Below are 12,032 nucleotides of genomic sequence, written 5' to 3' on the forward strand. Positions count from 1 at the left end.
TGTATTAGAAGTTATACCACACATACTTAATTTATTTGGGAAATTTTACACACATAAGGTATATAGAAGGATTATGACTAATCTAAGCATCTCTGCATTTGTCCTATGTTTATTTTAGATAAACCTATGCTATTTTAGATAAACACACTTTTTATATTTAAATATATTCCAGAATTGCCTTATATATGTAAGTGAAGTTAGTCCAAAGCAATTGTGATCTACAAATTTAGCATCAATAATTTTGACTCTAAAATGACACTAGACTTGAAGAAGGAAAATTACGGCCTCCTCATTCTCTTTCCACCATCCTGAAGCCTGTGGAAGCCTGCTGGTAACAGCACTCCTAAAATAACAAACGTATCTGGAAGGCTGTGGTCCAAGGCCATTTTCCATTTTTGCTGGCTATAACAGGGGTCTCTGGAACCAGAAGGAACACACACAGCTCTTCTCCCAATTGAAGATGTTTATGCTTGAGGTGAAACCGAATTCTATCTAGGCAAGAGATACTCTTGTATGTACAAAGCAAAGAACAACACAGTGACTCCTAGTGGCAAACCAAATAAAACCAGAGTAATCTGGGGAAAGGTAACTCTGGCTCATGGAAACAGCCGCATGGTTTGTGCCAAATTCTGAAGCAACCTTCCTGCTAAGGCTGTTGGACACAGAGTCCATGTGACATTGTACCCCTCAAGGATTTAAACTTGCTGAAAAGTAAATAGGTAAAAATGTAGATTTGTTCTCTTGTAAAAAATAAAATAAAAGGGAGATAACTCTGTGCAGAAATGATCACACGTGTCCTTGCATGGTACCTGAGAAGAGTGGGAGGGTGAGCTCGGGGTACATCCTGGCCAGTTCACATGACAGGAGTGCTAGTGACACACTGTACAGGGGTGGCAAGGGGCCATGTGTTCCGTAGAGAATACTGCCGGGTCTCTGTTCAGCTACTTTCTTTGAGTACACGAAGAGCTTGGCTTCAAGGATCTACAGAGAGGTAGGAAAGGGAGAAATGGTATGAAAAAACATCAGCTGGCTGACTCAGGAGGATTTATGTTTCATCAAGTTTCAGAGTAACAAAAGTAATGAATGCATATTTTAATATAGTATTAAAGGTAAAGCATCAGTTAGTTCCTGTGTTTAGAGAAGGTTATGTAACTGTCTTCTCACTCCTCTATATCCCCACCAGTGACATATAGGAATAAGCAGGCATCCGGGTATCAACCACCCTCTTTCCGAAGTTTCCATGTAAGTAAATGATACGTGCCTGCATGAGCTGCATGGAGATTTCATAAATCTCTCTGTTGGTGTCAGAGGCCTTGAATAGAACAAGGTTCAACAATGTCACTATGTCAAAGGGATAATTCCTAAAACAAAACACACACAAAAAAACAAAAAACAGCATAGTTTTTAAGACAGTCTGGTTAGTCATCTTGATAAATCATTACCTCTCAAAATTCTAGATGGCGACTGACCTCAGTCACACTTACTAATGATATTTTCACGCCCATTTGGCCATTGCCCCTCCTCCCCATTCTTTTGCTGTTTATTAGAAGAAGAGAAATAGCTCTGTTTTTGTTTAAAATTGAGTATTGTTGCACCAGGATAAATGAACACGCAAAAATCTAATGTAAATAGATTTTAATGAAAACCAAATAAAAATGGAAAGAACAGAAGATGATATGTTTACATTTCTCAGTAGCTCACTGATTTAATATTTTCATTCAATCCATCTAAACGTTGTAAGCACCAAACATATACCAGAACAACTGCACAGTACTGATGATACTAAGTTAGTAAGGCTGGCCGCTTCCTCTAAGGCAGACTTACTGTAGAGTTAGGGAGATAATCTATACAGTCTAGTTATGATGACAGTAGCCACAGCATGCTACACAATCCTAATGAGGGACACCTACACCACACATGGGGTGAGAGAAGGCTTTTCCAAGGGGGAAACAAGTAAACTGAGATTTGCAGAACCAGGAGACATTAGCCAGGCCATGGAAAGGGTAACATGGGGGAATGTTCTAGGCAGAGACAACTGCATTTTGAAAGATGACAAGAATGAAACAGCAAGATCCCTTCTGTAAAGGAAAGAATCTCTGTGTAGCAGACTGAGTGAAAGAATTAGTAGAGGAACAGAAGATGGGACTAGGGTGATAGGTGGGTTCAGAAGATAACCAGCTTACGGACTTCATCCTAAAAATTAAGGAGATCCTACAGGATTTGCAGTGGGGGAGTTAGGCAAGGACATCACTTCTGAAGAAGCCTCTGAGTGCTCTGCGGAGAAGGGGCTTGTAGGGGGGTCAGGATTGGGAGCTGTTACAATACACCAAAGGGGAGCTGATGAGGGTTTGAATTAGGGCAGGAATGGTAGAGACAGAAAGGAGGGGATAAGAGATGAAAAACACTAAGGAGATAAAATTGGTATGATTTGGTAATTGATTGCATGCATGGGATGGGGAGTAGGAACCCAGCCAACTAACAGTATAATCAAATGGAATGTGTGTAATAGGGATATTACAGTATAATCAAATGGAATATGGAGCTTAAATTCATTTTCCTTTCTTGCTATATAATACTCCTTAAAGATGATTTTTTAAAATGTTTGTTTTTTTCTTATAGTGGAAAAGAGGTCATAAATAGAAAAGTCTTGGTGAGATAAACAATTAGGGAACGGTCCGGTCCATAGGTAGTGAGTAACTGATATTTATTTTGAGGCAAACTTCAGAAAGCAGAAGATGGCTTGGAGGTGAAAAAAACACATTATTTTCTTGTGGGTTCCTTTTTTGATTCTCTAATATAATTACAATTGTCTAAGTTCTGTTTTTGAAAAATCACCCTTCTAGAAAGGCATAATACTATTATGAATACATGCCCATCTTACAGTAAGTTTAATCAGAGATTAGAGCGAGCATTGGTTAAATACACGAAAAAGGATGGTTTTCACTTTTATTTTTGACATTAATCAAATTTAATCTTTTATCTTTCTAGTAATACATGAATACAACTTTTTTAAAAAAAGATTCAAGAAATGCATAGGGCCAGAGGATCTATTCTGAAGATGGTTCACTCACACGGTTGGTGAGCTGGTGTCGGCTGAGGTAAGTATATAGAATAAAATGTGGAAGTGTTCACTTCCTTTCACTCTCCCAACTGTTAGAGGCAACCACCCTTTTCTAAGTATGTGTATAAATAAGTACCCTTCCCTTACACACACTGTCAACATAAATGTGATTATACTACCCATGGGTATTGTTTGGAGATGAGCTTTTTCAGTGAATGAGGCTTACCCCAGTCTTCTTAATGGCTGCACAGTATTCCATAGTATGGTACCACAAATAAACCAATTTTATAGCAGATGCTGTGGTGTGCCACCTGGATCCCCCTTTCAGGACTGAGGCACTCAATCCTCCAACTAGTGTTAGAGGCTGAGATCTCTGGCTGAATCCCTCTCTGGGAATTGCCTTCAGCCGAAGAAATTTGCCCAGGTCAAGGACATGCCCATACCCAGCAGTAGCCCCTATGGGACTAGTTGAGGTCTCCTTTCTTCTGCCCAGTCCTACTTCCTTCACTTCCCCATAGATGTTGACCCCAAGGGCATTCCTTAATTAACATCCTGTACTCAGATCTCCACCCCGGAGTCTGTTTCCTGAGAAATCCAGCCTTAGGCCTGTATTAACAGTCATTTAAAGGTTATTTTCATTTTTTTTCATAGTTATAATGTTTTTCACTGTTATAACACCAAATGTTATTTCTTTAGAACAGATTTCTAGAAGAGGTGATGCAGGGTCAAAGGGCACAATTAAAATTTTGGTAGATATTGCCACATTGCCCTCCAAAATGGCTTTACTAATTTGCACTCCAAAATGATTACTTTTCTGGAACTTTTATTTTTTAATTTAATTTTATTATTTTTTAAAGATTTTATTTATTTGTCAGGGGTGGGGCAGGCAGAAGGAGAAGCAGGCTCTCCGCTGAGCAAGGAGCCCAATGTGGGACTTGATCCTAGCACGCTGGGATCATGACCTGAGCTGAAGGCAGATGCTTAACTGGCTGAGCCAGGCATCCCTAGAACTTTTACATTTAAATGAACAAAAAAGCATGTGGCTGATTTGTCAGATGAGAAGTGAGGGAAACCTCCTACATGCTGTGGTGAGGATAATGAAGAACGATGGGTAACATTTATGTTATGACCTGCCTATTTTGTGCTGGTTACTCTGCCAAGGCCTTTACGTAGATTTGTTATTTTATCTTCCCGACAAGCTTACAGGCTTAGAGACATTAAGTACTTGACCAAGTTCATGTACAAGGAGTAGAGCCTAGACTGTATCCTGGGTAAGTCTGACTCCAAAGAATGGACTTATCCACAGTGCTATCAGCCTCCTGGACAGCCCACAATAGTACATTTCATAGCCAGTCTAACTTGGGAGTTCTAACAAACTGTAGCATCCAGAATGGACTGGGAAAGTAGAAAGGACACTCCAGGAGCCCCACGGCAGCAGAGATATCGTACCTACGCTGCTGTCTCTAACACGGAGATTTAACACATAAGCATTTTTATATAAAAGAATACTAACTGGAATTTAAATCAAAACTTGAAGAAAAAGAAAAGGACACTGACAAATATTGCTGGATCATTGGGGATTTTTAAGGCAGGAAAAGGGAAGACAAGGCCTCCCTCCTATGCAGGGCCGTGCACTGGACTATGTAATTAGTGCATTCAATTAGCTGCTTAGGACTGAACCATGGACTTTATGGAGAACAACACTGAAAGAAATAACAACACAGATACAGAAAATGAAAGAAGTCCAGAGAAGTGAAAATTTAGATCTCAAAGGAGTGAAGGAGTACAAATAAAACATCTGTACTTAGATGGTTAAAATAGGCTTAGAAACAAAATCTTACACCTTTCAGTATTAAATTATTCAATGCAGGCCATGGAAGGGTAAAAGATAAAGACAGCTGTGATCATTTGGAATAAAAATCAAATCATAAAATAAATACAACAGGCAGATGTAATTCAGAAAGCAAACAAAAAATAAAACTTTTTTTTTTTTTTTTAGTCTAGAAGAGAGGAGGTTTTGAAGAATTTGGGAAACCCACTAGCTCTGGCTTATATAAAATGGAATGACAGAGCTCAGGGTAACTTTGAGGTATTCTGGAGAGAAACAGATTTCATTCGTTGATAGAGGGGATTACACCATAGCTTTCTACTTCCAATAGCTATTGAATAGTAAGTGTTTACAGAGTGCCTACTATGTGCTAGGCCTTAGGTCAAGAAATTGGATTCATATTTTACAGATATTCTCATGTTCAGATATTATAGATCTATTTTTAAGGACTTGATTAGAAATGCCATATTTACTCATTCCCCTATTAACAGACTTGAGGTTGTTTTTCACTGTTTTAAAATACAGTAGTAAATATCCTGCATGCATTTCTGTACATGGTTGCAATTTCTGAGGCTACCATGTACCATATTAAAAGGAAAGATTGGTTTAATTTAATCATTAGGTTAATTGGTTTAACCTAATCATACTAGTGTTCCCATTTTACAAATCAGTAAGTGTTTATAGTAACTTGCTCAGGAGCACACAGCTTGATTAGAGGCAGAGCTAAATTCAAGCTCAAGACAGCACATTTCCTGAGCCCAGATTCCTAAACTCTGCGCTCTCTTGAAATCTCCAGCTGACTGGCAAAACCAAATGAGGTTATGCATCACCAACTAGGGAGTGTGATTAGGATTCATGAATCATAAGCTTCCCTTGTCTTCCTTGGTAATATATAGATGATATTTCCTTAAGACATGTGGGACATCTACTTGTAATAATTCAAGTTTGCTGGGGCTGATTTAAATTGGGAAAGATTATAAGAAGTTAGCTTAAGGCAAAACATACAAACAGCAATGGCAACAAAAATCACCTCCCAAAATAAACCCAACAAAATATAAATTAAAACTTTGACCTTATATGTAATTCTTAAACACTTACTAAATACATTGTAGTAGTATGTTGGAGGGTAAGAGTAAAAACAATAGAACTCTCAAGTATTTAATTAAATGTGAAGAGAATTTTGTTGAGTTAAGCCACTAACTGGAAATGGCCTACACTTTTAATATAAAGCATACTATTTACCTTGATTTAGAATGTTGGATATCCATTTAATCTCTTTCTCAATTTCTTTACCTGTTCTGTACTGATATAATTTGGAGTTGAGGGGAAGTTAATAAGAAGACACACAGAAATCAAACGGTATTTGAATTAATGCTGCCTGACAGGTGAGCTATTTCCTTTTGTGTTTAATTATAGTACTGAGCTGCACTTAATAGCTTTTAATCAAATATAAGATATATTTTATAAAAAATTCTTCAAAATTAATATTACCAATTCTACCACCACTTTCTACTTTTATCCTCACTTCTCCTGGTCCTATTTGAGATCCACACTGACTTCCAAATCTCTCAATATCACTGGATATATCAGAGTTATAGTTACATTCAGTTTTGATTAGATTCCACCAAGTTCACAACACACACACACACACACACGCACGCACACACACACACAGAGTCCTCTATAGAAATAAAAGAAACAAAAAAAGAACATAGAGAACTATTTTTTTTTCATTATCACAGCTGATGAATAAAGGGATTGATATATTAAACTATGCAAAAATGGCTAATTCCCTCTTTTAAAACCAAAAGTAGAAAGTTTTATTCAGGAGCATTTTTTTAAATGTTCAATTTTTTATGTATTTTATAGTAATTGTAAATGGTTCCTTAATAAATGAGTCTGGTTATAAACTGCCATATTCCTACAAAAAAAAAATCCAGCATATGTTCATTTCTATTTGAAAAGGAGGGGATAATTCTTTACAGGAAAGATTCTTCACTTTAGAATATGACTTGTAGGAGTTACTGTACAGATAATTTGTTTGAGAAAGTTAAAATATGACCCAGTTTAGGCATGAGTTTTCAGGAACATATTATTTCATAACAGAAGGTGGTTAGGTGTTTTTAGGAGCAAACTTGTGGAAAACAAAGCAAAAGCTAAAACACCGGAATTGCTTTCAAAAAAAGTACTGAAAATGTAAGTACAAAGATTGTTCAAACAAATCCCGAGGCTTATCCAGACTATGCAGACTGAGAATTTATGAGGAGAGAGAGCAAATTTAAGCCACAGCTGAAATTTTAAATTCTGAACATGCCCTGTGGTGACAAATGACAGAAGGGTTGGCTAGTCTCTTGGCGGACAGGTTGCGGCCATGTCGATGCCTGGCCCTCGAACCTTCCTGCCGGATACATGAGGGTCGTGAACCTAAGTTGATCTGCAATATTTGTCTAAGAAAGCAGAATGGTTTGGAATAATATCTTAAAAAAATCTAAATATGGGGAGTTTTATGATTTAATATTTTTGTGACTGGAGATATTACTGAAATTCAGATTATATTGCTAAATTCATAGACATAAATTCATAGACATTCCCTCTAAGGGAAAATACCTAGATTCACCCAGAGGAATGCAGTACAATATTTTATGAGATGGCCATGCAATGAAATAAATTTGACTAGGACAGTTCACATCGAGTTCACTGGGAGAAAGGCAGCAAAGAGAGGAAACTTCTTTGTTTTAATTTTTGTCAAAGGGATCTAGGGCCCAAGTCATATTCTATATTTTCAAAATCAAAGAGTCATGTGAACAAATTTATTTTTAAAATATCAAAATATCTGAAAATAAAAACACACTCTGGAGAAAGATTTTTGCAAAAAAATTGCTATTTTGGTAATATTCTATAGGTATAACTATGATTTCATAATGTTAACATCATGAAATAAAATGATGGCAAACTGGACAGTTTAGATTATATTCATCTGCTGTAACTTTTACTGAGATTAAAATGTATAATAAACAGGGCGCCTGGGTGGCTCAGTTGGTTAAGCGACTGCCTTCGGCTCAGGTCATGATCCTGGAGTCCCTGGATCGAGTCCCGCATCGGGCTCCCTGCTCTGCAGGGAGTCTGCTTCTCCCTCTGACCCTCCCCCCTCTCATGTGCTCTCTCTCATTCTCTCTCTCTCAAATAAATAAATAAATAAATAAATAAATCTTTAAAAAAAAAAAAAATAAAATAAAATGTATAATAAACATTCTACTATTAAGATTATAGAAAATGTAAGCTCTAGATGTGAAATGTTATCTACTGTCTTTAAAAATGAAAGCTAAAGGGCGCCTGGGTGGCTCAGTTGGTTAAGCGACTGCCTTCGGCTCAGGTCATGATCCTGGAGTCCCTGGATCGAGTCCCGCATCGGGCTCCCTGCTCGGCAGGGAGCCTGCTTCTCCCTCTGACCCTCCCCCCTCTCATGTGCTCTCTCTCTCTCTCTCATTCTCTCTGTCTCAAATAAATAAATAAAATCTTTAAAAAAATAAAAAAAATAAAAATGAAAGCTAAAAATTTTAAAGAAAAACCTCTCTCTTGAAATAGCATGTTCATTTTAGGTTTATTGAAAGTAGAGGTCTTCTAATATTCTGTTCTTATTAATTTAGAACAGAATACGTTGTAATAGGTCAGAATTTAAAGCTCATTCACTTTATTCCCTTCATCCGGTAGCTCAAGGTAGCTATTTAAAATTCAACATTTAATTAAAAAGGAAAAATCAATAGTCTATATGAGTCTTTTCAAAAATAAACTTGAGCTGCCTTCTCTCAGTTTCCAATACATAAGCTCTTTCTTGGGAATAGCTTATGCACTTTGCGGTCTTCATTAACCCTTTCATTTTGGCTATGAAATTATTTCAGTGAAATAGTGAAATTATTTCACTCAATAAATTACAGTGCTGCATGACTTCACTGAGGGGCTAATTTACATAACTAGAGAGTGTGGTTTTATAAGTGTAATCTACGGAACCCAGGGTGTCACATTTTCTTTTCTTCCTTTCTGAAGTTTTGGGCAAGAGAGATGTAACTTAAAAAAAATTTTTTTTTTTTTTTTAAGTAGGACCCATACCCAGTGGTGGAGCCCAATGCAGGGCTTGAACTCACAACCCTTAGATCAAGACCTGAGCTGAGATCAAGAGTTAGATGCTTAACCAACTGAGCTACCCAGGCACCCCCTTTTACTTTTTTTTTTTTTTTAAAGATTTTATTTGAGTCTAAGAGACAGAGAAATAGAGAGCACGAGCAGGGGGGGAAGGGTAGCGGGAGAAGCAGACTTTCTACTGAGCAGGAAGTCCAATGCAGGGCTCAGTCCCAGGACCCTGGGATCATGACCTGAGCCGAAGGCAGATGCTTAACCGACTGAGCCACCCAGGTGGCCATTACTTTTTTTTTTTTTAATAGAGCGATGTAACATTCTTAGGTTGCTTCCTGGGTTTAGTTTGGTCTCAGGATGGCTAAAGGGCTTACAGTTCACACCTGTCACAAACATTTCTAGAAACTCCTTTAATTCCTTTAATGTACCTTCTTTATCATTTTCAAATCCTGCTCGTATTCGTTCCTGTGAACTTCCGGGCAATTAATAAGAAGGATGCTATAAGGACAAATCATTCTTCAGGAGAATGAGAAAAATCATTGTAGCTGCAGACTTATAGGGAGTGGTCTATCTGCTGGGGAAATATTGGCCATTGTGTATTTCTTTAGAATTTACTCTGCTCAGATAATTGCAAAACAGTCAGCCCTCACATATTCATATCATGAAGAGCAACTTTCATTGTACTTGCCACTTAAAAACCTTTCACTTACAAGGATTCATACCTGCTTCCACACACAGTTGCTATGGCTTTGAAGCAGCCAGATGCGAGCTGGTAGGAACCTGTGTAGCATCGGTCAATTGCCCAATTAAAAAGATTAATTTGGTCGGGATTAAGTTCCAATAGCAAGATGACGACTTCACAGCCAAGCTGATGAACCTGAATACATGGAGGAAAGCAATTATTCATGTTTAATGAAAAGTTATTCCAGGGAAAGACACAAAGGCATGCTTAGCCAACATAAACTGGGGAAAATGAAAGTGGAGACAGAGTATTCATCTTAATTTTTTTTAAGATTTTATTTTTAAGTCATCTCCACACCCCACATGGGGCTCGAACTCACAAAACCCAAGATCGAGAGTTGTGCCCCCTACTGACTGAGTCATCCAGGTGTCCCTTCATCTTAATTTTTATTCCACATATTCTTCTTTAAGAGGATGCAAAGTTGCAATATTCTGGTTGGATGGCCAAACATCATCAGCCTAGTTCCCCACAGGTTTAAGTAATTAGCAGCAGATAAAAGCTAATGATACTATTACAAAGGACTTAAAAATAACATTTCATTAAGAAGTTAGTTTGACTTGAAAGAAAATCAGCAAGTTTTTATTGAGCTTTAGAAACCTTATTTTGGAGTGTAAGATACATAGCATATAATTCACAAGTAAATGATGAGTTACTGTAACTGAACACACCAGTGTGAACACCAGACGTAGATACCACATTACCAGCACCACTTAAGCCAGCCTTATGCACTGCCCTATCACCAGTCTCTCTCTCCTCCAAAGGAACCACTATCCTGACTTCCACCACCATTGGTTAGTTTGGGCTGTTCTGAACTCTCTGCAATGGAATTATATAGATTATAATTTTGTGTCTGTTTTCTTTCATACAACTCATGTTTGAGAGTCATCCACATTCATTCATTGTCACTGTTGTATTCTGATATATGATTATTTCACAATGTGTTCATTCTATACTGATCAATGTTGGGTGTTTCCAGCTTTTGACTTCATAATACTGCTTTGAACAATTTTGTACGTGTCTTATGTTGCACATACTGGATATATATTTTATGAAATATATATCTGAGTACAATTGCTGGGTCGTAGGGTGTCTTATGTTCAACCTTAGTAGATAATGCCAATCAGTTTTCCAAGGTGGTTATTCCGATTTCTACTCTCTGTAGCCTTCTATGAGAGTTCCTGTTGCTCTAGTTCCTCGTCGACATTGTCCATCTTTTTAATCTTCACCATTCTGGTGGATTTGAGGTAGTATCTCCTGTGGTGAGTCTGCATCTCTCTGATTACTCATGAGCTTGAGAACAGTTTCTTATGTTTATTGGCCATTGAAATAACCTCTTTTCTAAATTGCTTGTTTAAGTCACTTGCTCATTTTTCTATGAATGTCTCTATCTTATTTATCTGAAGGGATCATTAATATACTCTAGATAAGAAGTGCTGGTTTTATCTTGCAAACATCTTTCACTCTGTAGCTAGCCTGTTCACACTCTTAATGGTGTCTTTTGGAGGAAGTTATTAACTGGTCTTTTTTTTACAATTAGGAATTTTTGCATCCTGTTTAAGAAACCTTACTTAGACCCCAGGGATTAAGATTTCCTCCTGTATTCTTGTATTATTTTCTAGAAACTTCAGTTTTTTAGCTTTCACATTTATATTTATAATCTAATTTCTTCTTTTTCACTCCTGATATCTTATTTTTTCTTTCCCAATGCATTGACTAGGATCTTCAGTATAATGTTGATAGAAGCGGTGAAAGCAAGTGTCTTTGGTCATTCCAATCACAGGGAATACTTTCAATATTCACCATTAAGTACGATGTTTATAATAGGGTTTTTTTTTAGACACCCTTTATCAAACTAAGAGTTCTTTTTTATTCTTAGTTTTATTAGGAGTTTCTCTCATAAATAAATGTAGAATTTCATTAAATGCTTTTTCTGCATCTATTGAGATGATCATGTATTTTCTTCTTGAGGCTCTATTAATATAATTAACATACTAAGAATTGATGGCTATTTGAACATTAAATCAATCTTGAAGTTCTTGCATAATGCCAACTTGATCATGACGAATCATTTTTATATACCATCAAATTCAATTTCCTTATATTTTATTTGCATTTTTGTATCTATGCTCCTGAATAAAATTGCCTTTTAATTTTTTTTCCCGTTAAATCCTTGGCAGGTGTTAGTAATAATGTTATGCTGGTCTCATAAAATATGTTGGGATGTATTTCTTCTTGAGCTGTTTTCTCTTTATGGATTTTGTATAAAATTG

At 36.9% G+C, this 12,032-nt stretch overlaps 1 protein-coding gene across 15 annotated transcripts in view; it reads right to left on the bottom strand.

Annotated features, from left to right (window-relative positions):
• Nucleotides 1–12,032, bottom strand: part of FRY (FRY microtubule binding protein) — a 425,755-nt gene that overhangs the window by 90,654 nt on the left and 323,069 nt on the right. For 12 of the 15 annotated variants that reach the window (XM_078070487.1, XM_078070483.1, XM_078070485.1 and 9 more), the window contains 3 exons: nt 9,731–9,897; nt 1,262–1,361; nt 810–981 (listed from right to left, as the gene is read on the bottom strand). In XM_078070487.1, coding sequence (XP_077926613.1) covers nt 810–981; nt 1,262–1,361; nt 9,731–9,897 — 439 coding nt within the window. The remainder of the gene's footprint in view (nt 1–809; nt 982–1,261; nt 1,362–9,730; nt 9,898–12,032) is intronic. The other 3 variants (XM_078070481.1, XM_036070513.2, XM_078070489.1) reach the window with 1 other exon arrangement.

Source organism: Halichoerus grypus, chromosome 4, assembly GCF_964656455.1.
Source record: "Halichoerus grypus chromosome 4, mHalGry1.hap1.1, whole genome shotgun sequence".
Taxonomy (NCBI): Eukaryota; Metazoa; Chordata; class Mammalia; order Carnivora; family Phocidae; genus Halichoerus; species Halichoerus grypus.